This window comes from Podarcis erhardii (genome assembly GCF_964252035.2).
Source record: "Podarcis erhardii genome assembly, chromosome: 11".
Classification (NCBI taxonomy): Eukaryota; Metazoa; Chordata; class Lepidosauria; order Squamata; family Lacertidae; genus Podarcis; species Podarcis erhardii.
Window position 1 is genome coordinate 37,165,862 of NC_138501.1, and position 14,020 is coordinate 37,179,881.

General features: G+C 43.2%; 1 protein-coding gene across 2 annotated transcripts in view; it reads left to right on the top strand.

Moving 5' to 3' along the window:
* SLC38A9 (solute carrier family 38 member 9) overlaps positions 1-9,933 on the top strand; it is a 42,020-nt gene extending 32,087 nt beyond the window's left edge. The window contains exons 12-15 of one of the 2 annotated variants that reach the window (XM_081881518.1): positions 1,646-1,759; positions 4,364-4,512; positions 7,222-7,311; positions 9,121-9,933. In XM_081881518.1, coding sequence (XP_081737644.1) covers positions 1,646-1,759; positions 4,364-4,512; positions 7,222-7,311; positions 9,121-9,286 — 519 coding nt within the window. In that variant the 3' untranslated portion in view covers positions 9,287-9,933. The remainder of the gene's footprint in view (positions 1-1,645; positions 1,760-4,363; positions 4,513-7,221; positions 7,312-9,120) is intronic. The other variant, XM_081881519.1, reaches the window with a different exon arrangement.
* The last annotated feature ends 4,087 nt before the right edge of the window (positions 9,934-14,020 follow it).

Sequence of the window (14,020 nt, forward strand, 5' to 3'; positions counted from 1 at the left end):
ATATGTGCAGATTTTATTTTTTTAAAAAAACAATTTCAGTTTATAATGTATATATTTTCTTACTGTTGAGGTATATATTTTCTTACTGTTGATCTTATTCATACTTTTAAAACAACAACAACAAAAACTTATTTTAGCCTTGACCTTTATTAACTATTTAATGGGTCTTTTAAATGTTTTGTAAATTCTGGTAAAACAAATGTTTTATGACCCATCCTATTCTTCTGATGGTAAATTGTTTTTTAGCTAATTTTAATATTGTATTTTTGCATTGTTTTGACCAGCCCTAGGACCAGCCCTTCACTATATGAGTGAAGGGTGGATAAGAAATCCAATGAATAGTAGGAATAATATTTAGTAGAGCTGGTGGTAGGCAATCATACCTCTGAAAATATACTCACTAAGCAGGAAATGTACTGTGATTGTCTTGTCAAGAGTGCAGGCCCATAGCTTCAGCTCTGCATTCAGAAGGACTGAGGGTTGAATCCCTGGTGTCTCTAGTTAAAGGAATTTGGGTATCAGGACTCAGAATGACCCAGGATCAATTACCGAATGGACAATATCAGGCTAAATGGACTTGGTCTAAGCCCGCTTCACTTACGTCCATAAACATGCTTACATAGTCAGGGCTGCTAACTGAAAACGTGTCTGAGGGTGAACTTCGACAGAATTTGACAGCTTTTACCAGACACTAACAGACCCTGCTATCTTGTTTGATCTTTTGTTTAGTTTCTAGCCCTCACCATTGCAGAGGTATATTTAAAAACACGTAGGTGATGTTTAAAAAGGCTTTTCTCTTTGGGGTTTTGGGGATGTATGCCATCTGTGGCTGTATATGTTTGTTCCTTGCTCACAGCCACTAGTCAGTTTTCCCTAACTGTATACTCCTCTTCCCCATTATTGATCTGCGTTTTCTCTTGCTACTACCCTGCTCTTTGCTACAATAACAAAATCCACAATAAATTAAGCATTGAATACAGTTGGACTGGACTTCCAATTAAACATGCATGGGATTGTGGCCTCTGTATGTATCCATCTCTAGCAAATGTAAAATAAGCACATTAGCTGCTATGAGGGTAGTTTTTAAAAAAATGATTAAAATGCACTATTTGACGCCATCAAAAGAGATTTTTGTGGCAAGATCTGTTTTTGTGGTGGGTGCTTTTAACTTATTTTGTTTTGTTTCCTGCACAGCAACTCTCTTGTGCTCCTTGTAAAACTGGGGAGCTCTCTCTGTGTGCGTTTTAGTGTTAGAAGCAGCTTCCAATAGGTTTAATATAAAAGTACAGACTTTTTTTTTACTTTCAATACAACTCTTCCCATCATGATTTAATTATTCTGTTAACATTTACCATTTCTTGTGGAGCTGTGTTCCTATTCTACATATTACTGGAAAATGTTCTTTTCTCAAAGTACCGTCATTGCATTGTATCCTCATAATACTTAAGATGGAAAACAATAAGTTCTGGTCTCATTTACCCGAATGGAAATGGGGATATTCAAATCATATGCTTTCATTAACTTTGGTGGTGCTGGGGATAGTTAATTTGAGAAAGGAGCTTCATATGACTAAAGTTCTGCCAAATTACGCAGTTTTGTCTTGGCTGATCCCCCCCCCCCCCCGCTTTGTTTTCTTTAACTGCAGGTCAGAGATCTTTCCATTGCCTATTTTCTGGTGGGTTTAACTTACCTCTATGTTGGGATATTAATCTTTGCTGCCTTTCCATCTCCACCATTATCTAAAGAATGCATAGAACAGGTAAGGAGGAACTTTATTGTATACTGACAGTGTTGTAAGGTGCATAGAATGGATATTGCTGCTTTCCTTGTTCTTTTTAGTTCCCTCTCTTTTCAATTGATTCCAGTCTCCTTAGCATAAACACTGCACACATTTGATGGCACTAAGCCAGAATTGTGGACAAGGGCACACATAAAGCAACACTGGGTTTGTCTAGCTAACGCTGCGCTGATTTGGTGGGAAAACACGTTAGTGCGGAAACAACACTGGGTTATCTGTGAACTGTGAACGGATTCTGGTGATTACATCTTGGCTTAAGAAGCTGATATATGAACAAGCCTTTTCCTAGCGTGCGGTTAGTTACCAGCTTCAGAGAAGCCACAATCTTTTTTTCCCTTTTTTTAGTTATTTTTTTCTTTGGTTTTTAAACAACAAAAACAAACTTCAGAACAGACATTCAATATTTTACTCTGATTAGCCTGCCAAAAAGCCAGATTATAGCCCACATTCTAGGCAAACCAGGAACTTAAACCACAGTCTGAAATTTGTTTAAGTTCCCAGTTGAGATGAAATGGGACAGCATGGCACATTAAGACCTTTGGTTTAATTGTGGCTCATGGGAGGGGGAGGCAAGCATGGGCAAAATATTCATTACATATCTCTGCCTGTTCAGGTGAGATACGATTGTCCAAACTGGCTCACTGTCTAAAGTGAGACAACAGTTCTTAGCAGTAGGTCGAGTTTTATATGGGCACCTGCAGCTGCAAATCCAGGAACAAATCAAATTTGTAGGTACCACAAGGGTTGTCTAGTCCAACCACCTACAATGCAGGAATCCAAAAGAATACTGTATCTGAAACTGAAAAAAGTCAACAGAGGAAATATTAAGGGGAAGTTCAAAATAGGAGGACTATTGCTAGTCACTATGTGATTTGCCTCAGCCAAGAAAATCCCTCCTCCTTCCTCTAAATCAAGTGTAAGACCTGAAGTCTGCAGCCTGCAGAAAATAAAGAGAGCAAAATTCACATGCATGGAGTTAGCATAATCTAGCCAGACATTGTTGGACTCCAGCTCCCTTTAGCCCCAGCCAGCATGGCCAGTGGCCAAGGATGATGGTACTTGTAGTCCAAAATGTTTGAATGGCAAACTGATCTAGGGTTGCGGAATACTGGTCTAGCCATATCCATAGGTATGGCTTCAAACAAATATCTGAGGTGGTCAAGAATGGTTGGTTTGCTTTGGCATGGCTGCTGTTGTGTAAGCCAGACCATAACTTTCTGGCTTGTACTACATTTACAAGAAATTTCAAAGCAGGCAATAGATAAGGATCTTGCCTCTTGTTTTGAGTTAGAACAGCCTATTCTCACTAACACTCACGGTGCCAAACAAATGGTCCCCAAAATAGCTATTTATTTGAATTCCCCTGCCATCTAGAAAAAAAATAAAGCGGCAATTTTCACTTTGTTTTTATTCATATGAAGTTGTGATGCATGTATAGAGAAGATGCAAGAAGATACATTGGAATGGTTTTGTCAATGTATATATGCTGTTTCTAATTCGATCCTGATTTGTGTATTGGGAGCTAAAATGGAAACACCACTACATATCTAAGTGCACTACTTATGCCTCTTTAGCAGTTTAGTCATGCCAGCCACATGATCCAGAAAACTAGACAGATGCCAGCTCCTTCGGCCTGAAAAGCAAGATGAGTGCCGCACCCCATAATTGCCTTTGACTGGACTTAACCATCCAGGGGTCCTTTACTTTTTTTAAAAAAAAGTACATATGTACTGCTAGCATAGCGTATGATACACCACTAGGACATTTATGGGCCTCGGAGTATAAGAATTTGCCCCAGGTAGTAACTGGATATTATGACCTTCTTATATATGGGCTCTATATTCACTTTTTAAATTCAGGGAACTAAACTACTGTGACTAATTGGGTTATGTTTGGGGTGTATGTGTATGTGTAGGGACGCGGGTGGCGCTGTGGGTTAAACCACAGAGTCTAGGGCTTGCCGATCAGAAGGTCGCGGTTCGAATCCCTGCGACAGGGTGAGCTCCCGTTGTTCGGTCCCAGCTCCTGCCCACCTAGCAGTTCAAAAGCACGTCAAAGTGCAAGTAGATAAATAGGTGCCGCTCCGGCGGGAAGGTAAACGGCATTTCCGTGCACTGCTCTGGTCCACCAGAAGCAGCTTAGTCATTCTGGCCACATGACCCGAAAGCTGTCAGCGGACAAACACTGGCTCCCTCAGCCTATAGAGCGAGATGAACGCGCAACCCCAGAGTCGGCCACGACTGGACCTAATGGTCAGGGGTACCTTTACCTTTTTATATTCACTTTTTAAATTCAGGGAACTAAACTACTGTGCCTAATTGGGTTATGTTTGGGGTGTATGTGAGTTCTGTTTGAGAGAGAGGGTTTTAGCTGGGGCATAAGCATCTCCAGTACAGGAAACCTAACAAATATGGATGACAATTGTAGCATAGCCTGTACAAATTGTATACATGAGAATGACTGCTGTTGATTTAGAAAATCCGCATGTGCATAATTGTGGAAGCAGAAGAAGGTACACACTATAACTGTCATTGTTGCTATCTCATTAGCCATTTCTTCTGTCAGAATTTTTTAGACAACTTCCCCAGTAATGACATCATGTCATTTCTGGCAAGAATATTCCTGCTGTTCCAGATGGTGACTGTGTATCCACTGCTTGGATACTTGGCACGAGTTCAGCTATTTGGACACCTCTTTGGAAATGTTTACCCGAGGTAAAGACAGCTCTTTTTGCATGCATCTGCCTTCTGCCTGACCACGATCACTGCCATTCCTGGACACATTGTTGCTTCTCACTTGCATCCGTCCAGGCAGTCATTTGGTATTGAGTGATAGTAGCTTCCCACTTGCAATCCTTCTGCAGCCCAGGATGTGGGTGGCACTGTGGGTTAAACCACAGAGCCTAGGGCTTGCTGATCAGAAGGTCAGCGGTTTGAATCCCCGCAACGGGATGAGCTCCCATTGCTTGGTTGCTTGGTCCCTGCTCCTGCCAACCTAGCAGTTCGAAAGCATGAAGTGCAAGTAGATAAATAGGTACCACTCTGGCGGGAAGGTAAACTCTGCTCTGGTTCGCCAGAAGCAGCTTAGTCATGCTGGCCACATGACCCGGAAGCTCCCTCGGCCAGTAAAGCGAGATGAGCGCCGCAACCCCAGAGTCGTCTGCGACTGGACCTAATGCTCAGGGGTCCCTTTACCTTTACCTAATAGTAGCTTCCTACTTGAAATCCTTCTGCAGCCCAGGAGCTGCATCATGTTATGCAGGAATTGAAAAGAGGTAATCCGGTACCTATTTAACATTATCAATGGCTGCTTTTGAGCCACCTTTCAGACACTTTAAGATTAGTGTCAAGTGACTGGCATCTAAACCTCCCTGGTACAATAAGATGCAGTTCCCTCTTTCAGAGACTGAAGCTGTTCAGTGTGGGACAGTCCTTGGTCCTACCCTACCCCGTCTGCCAAGTCTGCTTTAAAACGATTCACCCATCTTCAGACTTCATTTGCTTGCCTTCAATGTTATGTCATGCAATGGACTCCGTTGTACATTTTCCTATCTTCATCTTTGAACTCCAGCATACTTCCTGCAGGACAGTCTGCCCTGATTTTCATAGTCTTTGCAATTCAGAACCAACGTTTTCTTTTAAGTCCCAGAACTTGCAGATGTGGAAACTGCTGTTTTATAGCTCCTGGCAACAGAACTCCAGGAAAGATGTATAAAAAGCAGATAGCTACAATTTTGGAGTGAAAATGCAGTTTTTTAACTACCCCTATTTGGCAATAAGTTCAGAACCCATCTTAGTTATATCTAACGAAGAATTAAGCAGTTTATCCACTGCTCAGTAACACATTACTGACAACTTAGTTTTGTTTAGAAACACATTGTTCCTGGTCTGATTCCTAAGTGGGGTCTGTCAACTGTCCAAAAGTTTCAGCTTTATCGGATGCCAAATATAAGCGTGTACTTCCTGATGGGGATGGGATAACTGGAGTATATTACACCCATGTTTTGGCATCTATACAGGCATTGTAATGGTCTTCAGACTCAACTTAGACTAATGCGTATGGAGGCTTTAACGGCTTGGGCTCAGCTTTTCCTCCTCTGTGTCCTAACCTAAATGCTAAGGTCTACCTAGTGTACGCTTATAACCAGGCACCCTAAAGGTGCCCCAGTTCCCTACTGTAGTGTAATAAGTAACTCATAATTAGCTACCCTTACATGGCACCCAATATCTGTTGCTCGAAGCAGTCACAGTCTATGATGTGGTGCTATGGTTGGAGTGTAGGGGCAGTATTTATCTAAATAGTTGCACTACTGCAAGGATTAGGGCCAGTGCAATAGGATGTCCCCCTCTCCCTCTGCGCTCACCCCACACCACCTCCCAAGAACCAGAGACTACCTTTGCATTTTAAGATGGGAACAGGGGAGGGAGTCTGATTCTTTCTAAGTCTTAATACATTGCAATATTCCAAAAAAGTGAAATTAACACCTTGGGAGGAAAGGTTTTTAAAGGATATGTTTCTCATGTTCTGAATTTGCAGAGACTTACGAAGCAACCTAGTAGATTTTATATATAAAGGTTTTTATCTTTTATTTAAATATCAAAACATACCATTTTTAAGCACATGTCATTCTAAGTCTCCTAGAAGTTTCTGAATCAGTATTTCAAACAAGTTCATTGCTTTGCTTGCATTCAGAGATTGGTCTTTTTGAGAATGTGAAAATTCTTTCTAGTTAGGAAAAAATATATCTTTCCAGTTAGAGAATTTAGAGGAGTACAATAAACCTTCCCATTTGTACCATAAGAGATCTAGTTTAATGAACATTGTTCCTAGTCATGAACCTTGAAAAGCCAAACATTTATTTAATCTAAGAAAAAATGCTCAAGATTTGCTTGTGTAGATGCATTTAGTGTAATGCTTTCCACTCTTCCGAAGATTCTTCCTCTGGTACTCATTAGTCTGCTTGCTCAGCTCAAATCATTTCCTGGATCGAAAGCACTGCTTTTCATGTGGGAGTTCTGTTCTAGAGTCTTTGGGTTTGGAGTAGTTTCGGCGATTGTTTTCATGTTTTGCTTTTTATATATATAAAAAACCCCTGCGTTCAAAAAAACAAAACAAAAACCCCACCACCGAACCCTTGGGGTGCTGCATACTCCACAAGCTACATTGTTTTCAGAAGAATTGCCAAATCATACATACCCTATTTGGGAATGAGCTGGCAAGTCCAAGCATTCAAGAGAACTTTTTAGGATCTGGCACTCGGTGGCTTCAGTAGATGTCAGGCTTGCTGCGGGTAAAATTAATTGCCTTTAGCATATGAGTCATAGAAATGGAAAGACTTTCACAAGCTTACTGAAGCGAGTAAAGAATGTTGTTCTTGCAGCAACACACAATGTAGATGACTTGATTTTCCTCTTCTCTTGCAGTTTCCTACACGTGCTGGTTTTGAATATAGCCATGGTAGGAGTTGGAGTCGCGATGGCTGTGTTTTACCCAAACATAGGAGGAATCATAAGGTACTCCTGTATTTTGCATTCGGTCATTATGCCATGCAAAAATGGCTTCCTGAAGGCCGGTACAGACTGTTGGTCAAAGTGCAGATTGTAAGTTTGTAATAGCAGCAGGCAAAGTCAGCATTTGTTCAGGGAAGCCTAAGAAAACAAAGAATCATCATGTCCTGTCGACAAATGCAGTAGAACGAGAAGGCAGAATTTTCAAGTACTAGAGTAAACTGTACAATTTCAGTCCATTGGGGGGTGGGGGTGCCACTTTTAATGCTCCCTATCATGAAATAAATAGTGCATTAGAGAGTCAGGGAGGGATGAAGTTTCTGTCCTTGCCAACTCCCGGTTGTGCTAATTTTCTACTTGCAAGGAGCTTTCCACATGCAGTAATTTTCAAAAGCCTGATTCGGCTGCCTGCAGTCAGACATGATACAGAGTCCAGGGGTCAGCAGGTCCCGTAAAGACAACCATACTAGCTGGAGCAGGGAAACTCTTTTGCCCTGGTATAGTTTGGTCAGCTGCATCATCCTCCCAAGTGGCCAGGTGGCTTTTGCCACACATCTGCTTCAGCTGTATAGTAAAATATATGGTAGGATGTGTGATGAAATGGTAGTCTGCATGTAACTGGGACGGCCCATTGGCACACTAGTATCAATAGGTGAGTAGGTGAGGAGAGTCTCCCAAAAATTAGTACAGTAAGCCTGCAACATATGTGGGGGTTGTGTTCCGGGGATGGTGCCTAAACTGAATGCACACAAGTTACATGTGCACATATTGCGGGCTTCCTGTTCTTTGTAGCTTATTTCCTTGGATCTTGGCCAAGCCCTTACAGAATCACTATTGAATAAAATGGAGTTCACACGAGTAGAGTTACAGTTCAAAACCAGCGGCCTTTTTCACATTTTCCCAATTGCATAAGGCAGGGGTGGGGAACTGCAGGCCTTGGAGACAAATGCAATCCTCTAGGCCAGTGGCAGAGCAAGCTGATAGGGCACCTGGGGCAGCAGTCTGCCTGCCCCCTCCCACTCAGCCACCCTACAGCTGAAGGGGAGGCAGTGGACGGACTGTTTGGGGCAGTGCGGAGCCTGTGGGCGCCCAAGCCACCTCGTCACTCCCAGAAGAGCCACGTGGCTCGAGTGTGCTGCAGGCCCTGTGGTGAGTGCTACCCAGCATTTTGTCACCCTCCTCAGTGGTGACACCCGGGGCCGACCGCCCCCACCACACACCCCTTCCTCCACTCCTGCTGTAGGGCCTCTCTGCCTGCCCTATGCTCTCCCTAGACCACACCCCTCACTGACGCTGCTCAGCACTCCCTCCCTGAGTGTTTTTGCCTGGCTGGAATGTGTCCCTTAACTCTGATAATGCCTCTTCCTAGTTGGAATGGACTGTGTCGAAACTAGCCTACCGTACAAAGGCACAATTTTACATTTATTGTCCCACCCATTTTTGGCTCTGGCTTGGCCCACCACTGGCATCTGGCCCTTGGATGATTTCACAGGAGTGAATGTGGCCCTCTGTCTGAAAAACGTTCCACACCCCTGCTGCAAGGGAAGAGAGGGGCAGCTGAGAAGAGGAAACTGAAAGGATTTTGCTATATTGTTCTGCCCATAGCAGCCATTTAATATTTAGCCATACTTCAACTGCTTCTCCTCTCATTGTGGACTGAGTGCTGGGGTTTCCCCCCCCTACAATAAAATTTCTAAGGCAGAAATCCTATGCCCACTTACATGGGAATAAACCCCCGTAAACTGGGGGGGGGGACATCTAAAGGGTTGCACTGTAAAAAGGTTAAGATCAAACTTTTGGTTTCCCCCCCTTCAGGTATTCTGGAGCAGCTTGCGGCCTGGCCTTTGTATTTGTGTATCCATCACTCATATACATGATCTCTTTGCATCGGGAAAATCGACTGACGTGGTTGGCTATAGTTGTCCATAGTACGATAATCCTTCTGGGAGTGGCTAACTTAATTGCACAGTTCCTAATGTGAACATAAATCTTAAGGTCAGTTTCTTTTTCAAGAGAAGATTCAATAGGTTACCTTGAGGATTGTAAAAACTGTGGACTGCCTATCTGTGGAGGCCGAATTCTTCCAAAGAAAAGCTGTACTTTAAAACAAAACGTCTCTTCAAGGAATGGATGGTATACATTGGAACACATAGTACAGCGTGGCAAACTGAACAGCCCCAGTGAATTTCTGATGAAACATCAAGTAGAAGTGCAATTGGGATTAATTAAGCTTAAGTTCTTAGGTAAATGCATATATTTTTTTCAAAGGGAAAAAGGCACATGATAAACTTTATATATAGAAACGGTTGGTTAACTTTCCTTGCAGCATAATAGAATTAAGGGACTCTGCTGATCTTAAAAATTATATATCATATTTCACACAGTGGTGACATCAGTATTATATGTCGAAACAAGTTTGGAAGTGAAATGTAGCACAGATCAAATTGAAGAACATAACTTTTTTAAAAGCTGTAGCTGTTGCCTTTTAGAAAATGTAATGTACATGGTTCTTGAAAATGGACTGTTGCTGTACTATACCTGGATATGCATAAGAATTCTTTTTTTGATGTTTCAAGGCAAGTAGAAATACGTTTTACCTTTCCAACGTGGAAGGGATTATTTGTAAAACTCTCTAGTGTTTGTGATTAGTACTTGAAGGCCGTTTCTATGAAAGTTGACCTTTTTGAGCCGAAATCTGGGAGGGGACGGTAAGATTGGCATGCATGCATGCACAAAGATTGGTCACAATGCTCTTCATACATTTCCAGAGTACTGATTTGACTTTTTAAAAACCTGTGCTATCCAATAGTTACCATACACTGAATCAAGAGATCTGCTGGCAGAATGGCCACGGCACCCCCAGTTTGCTCAGCCCAGTAGGGGAGGAAGTAAATACAGTGGTGCCTTGCAAGATGAAAAGAATCCGTTCCACGAGTCTCTTCGTCTTGCAGTTTTTTCGTCTTGCGAAGCAACCCTATTAGTGCTATTAGCGGCAAAGCGGCTATTAGCGGCAAAGCGGCTTAGAAAAAGGGGGGGGCGGAAAAATCTCAAGACTCGCAAGACGTTTTCGTCTTGCGAAGCAAGCCCATAGAGAAATTCGTCTTGCGAAGCGCCTCGAAAAACGGAAAACCCTTTCGTCTAGCAGGTTTTTCGTCTTGCGAGGCATTCGTCTTGCGGGGCACCACTGTACAGAAGAAGAATCTATATGAAAACAATGGAAAGTGGCATACACAGCTGTACCAATCCCAGAAGCCTAACTGCAGCCTACACCACCCCTTGCATGCTGCCTATACTCAGAAGCTGCCAAAGAACCTGCATGATCAGGGTGGATGCCATCAGCCTGCCTCCCAGCATCACAGCACTCAACACCAGAAGGCACCTACTCCAGTAGCCCTAGTGACTCATTGCCCATGGCATGGGCTTGGGAAGCAGGAGATGGGAGTTTGAGCCTCAACAGGAGCTGACATTCCCCTGTTCACCTCTTGCACACCTGGGGTGGGGGGAGAACCAAAGCAAATGTCAGGGGCAAAAGAGAGGGAGCTGTTGTGCAAGGAGCTGGGCACTCCGCTCACCCTTCTAATAGTGGCTAATGGCGAGGGAGCCCCACACAGCTGCTGCACAGTCCAGCTACTGGATTCCTCTGCCGAAGTGCCCCAAGAAGCTTATGCACCTTGCCCTGCTGTCCAGGGCAGCAGATGATCAGCCCAGGGAGCTCACAGAGAGGTGGGCAGGCTCCTAGGAGCCAGAGCAAAGAGGCACATTTTTTGCACCTAGACCTGCACCCTCGGTGGCAGCCAATCTAACCAACCCCTGCTTGGGGACAACCCTATTCTAGGAAGGGGGAAAAGGCCTAGCCTACCGTATCTCAACCAATCACCAAGAGTGCTGCATGAGCCAATAGCCTGCTCCTAGATGGGCCAACCAGCCTTTCTAGCCCACCCTCAGCAAGCCATGTGACTAATCCACTCTCAACACATGATGGCTGAATAGGAAAGCCATGCCAGGTAACATCCCAGCAGGACTCTTCCTCTTCATACAAAGTTTGGGGAATGAGAGAGTCTCTACCCCGATAGCCCATCAAGCTCCCTGCCCTCCCCAAGTCCCAGCCTGAGACCAGCTGATGCCAGGGTGAATTGCATCCTAAATAGGGTCTCTTCCCCCCTCTATCTGTATGAGGCTCTTCTATATTGACTATTGATAGACTGTGAGAGGGGAGGGGTAGTTGTGCCTGGCAACCAACCGGAAAGGACCTTGTACTTTTCTCTCTGTTCCTCTGCTGTGGGGCAGAATGGCTGGCAGCCGACACACAACCTTCACTGCCAAGAAGAGATGCTGATGAAGGCCACTAACGACAGATCGCTTTAGGAAGGGATACAGATTAATGGAGAGAGAGGGGTTCTTTGTCATGATGACTACATTCAACTTTCAGGTTAACTGCTGGAGGGTAGGAGCAGGAGAGAACTGTTGGAGTCATGTTCTGCTCATGGGGCTCCAAGAGGCCCCTGATGTGGCCAAATTGGGGAACAGAATGCTGATGATCTTTTGGTTCTGATCCAACGACTCTGTTTATGATTATCTTATACTCTTAACAGCAGCAAGGTATGCTCAAAGTAACAAGAGTTGGCTGCAGTTATACTTCATATCTAGATTCCTCTTTCACAAAATCCATTATTTAAAGGACTCTGCTGGCGGAGGCCTTGTTAGTTTCAATAGAGACTACACCAGTGTCATGTTTTCAGGGTCCACATGCCTGTCTTCTAGAGTAAATGTCAATGTGATTATTTTTTTCATAAGATTCGGACTTTTTAAAGTGTGCTTATGTTGGACACTTGTTGTGACATGATAGCATTGATGCACATCCTGGAAAAGTTCCAAGATTTCCTAGATCAGGAAATTCCCTAAAGTTGGGAAACTGCTTTTGTCACCACTCTATCCTCTATCTATGCACTCTATTTAAACGTAATAGAACTCACATATACGTAGGTGGAAACTAGGGACAGAAGGTGTCTGAACAAGTGCCAGGGGTTTTTTTACTGGCACAATCTGCTGTGCTGCGCACAGGAGGCAGTTGCTGCAACCTGGGACCTGATTTTCCTCTAGTCCTCAAGGAGGCCTTCAATTGAAGCAGGGAGCAAATTAGCCAGTTTGTTGCATAGCCTTGTATGCACTAATCCAGGATTCTTAGGCAGTGCCAGCAGATGGGGACAAACTCTCTAGTGCAGGCATCCCCAAACTCTGCCCTCCCAGCTGTTTTGGGACTACAATTCCCATCATCCCTGACCACTGGTCCTGTTAGCTAGGGGTGATGGGAGTTGTCCCAAAACAGCTGGGGGGGGCAAGTTTGGGAATGCCTGCCCTAGTGCCACTGCCATTTGGTTCCTTGGTTTGGCATTGGTGTCTCTTCAAAGAAATGACATGAAACAAGAATATGAGAAACTGTAAAGAAACAGACAATAAAATAAACTGGTGCTATTTTAATGGTTTAAAAGTGTACTTTTATCTTGCACGCAGAATACAGTTTTGATTTTTGTCATGTAGAATGGAAGATGGATAACTTGCATCCTGTTGTTACATGTGCCAGCAAAAGATAAGAATACCTGGGTGGTCATGTGTACTTTGCCATTGTTGGAACACATTTTACACACATACGTTTTGAGAAGTTTGGTTTGCTAAGCTACAAAAATTAATAATCAGGTTCTGTCTCTTGAGAACTGTACTGAAGTCTCAGCACAGCTGAGACAAACCATAATTAAAAGTTATCAGATTTTGGAGGATGCTCTTTCCATTTAAGTTAACGGCTGCTGAGTCATTTTAGTGGGAGGGGGAAATGCCCTCAAACTTTGCCTTTGTCTCCCACCCAAAGCTCTAATAATTACCCTATTATAATTCCCTGAAAGGGGCATTTATTGCAAGTAATTAAACAGCAACCTCTAGGTTATAGATGTAAGCAAGCTGAGCAAAAAAAACCACGATCAATCGTGCTATTCCAGCCAGTTCTTTTACTGCAGCTTCTTTGTGATAGAGCTAAATGCTTTGCATCTTAATTTGACTGGGATAACCAAATCAGTTGTACTTTGGGCTTAAGAATATGATCTACTGCCTGTTTTGTTTAAGAGGTTCCATCTGCTGCTAAAATCATGTGTATTTTGTGCCCTTTTCTGATTCTCTCAATGACCGGTGTTTCCTCAAAATTTGACTGACAAATACATGAATGTGGGAGAAGGCGATCTACTGTATATTTGGGGAAGTTGTTCGCTATACATCTGGAGACCTCTTAAGATAATTGTAACCAAGCGTGAATGGCTCCTCCCAAGACTGAAGAGCAGGTTTTTGTCTGTTTGGTTAACGTTGGATGCCACTTCGAATCAAGATGGCAAACTGAGTCTTTCAAAACTGCACTGCATTTTGTTGGTTTCTTAAAATTGCTGGTCAGTGTTGTACACAATGCTGCTGGCTGACTAAAAACTGAAGCAAATAATGCTGTTTGCTTCTTATGCTGTATGTGTGCACACGTATATAGTATCATAACAAAATTTGCAGCCAGGATTGGGAATTCCTTAGGTATGCTGGAGAGGCAATGCCTCTGGTCTTTCAGGGGTGGAGTCTGTCCCTCTGGTTATTATTGTAGCATATATGATAGATTTGAGCGCATATATATATATATATATATATATTGAACAAAATAAATTAAATCAAAAGTTCATAAAGAGAAAAA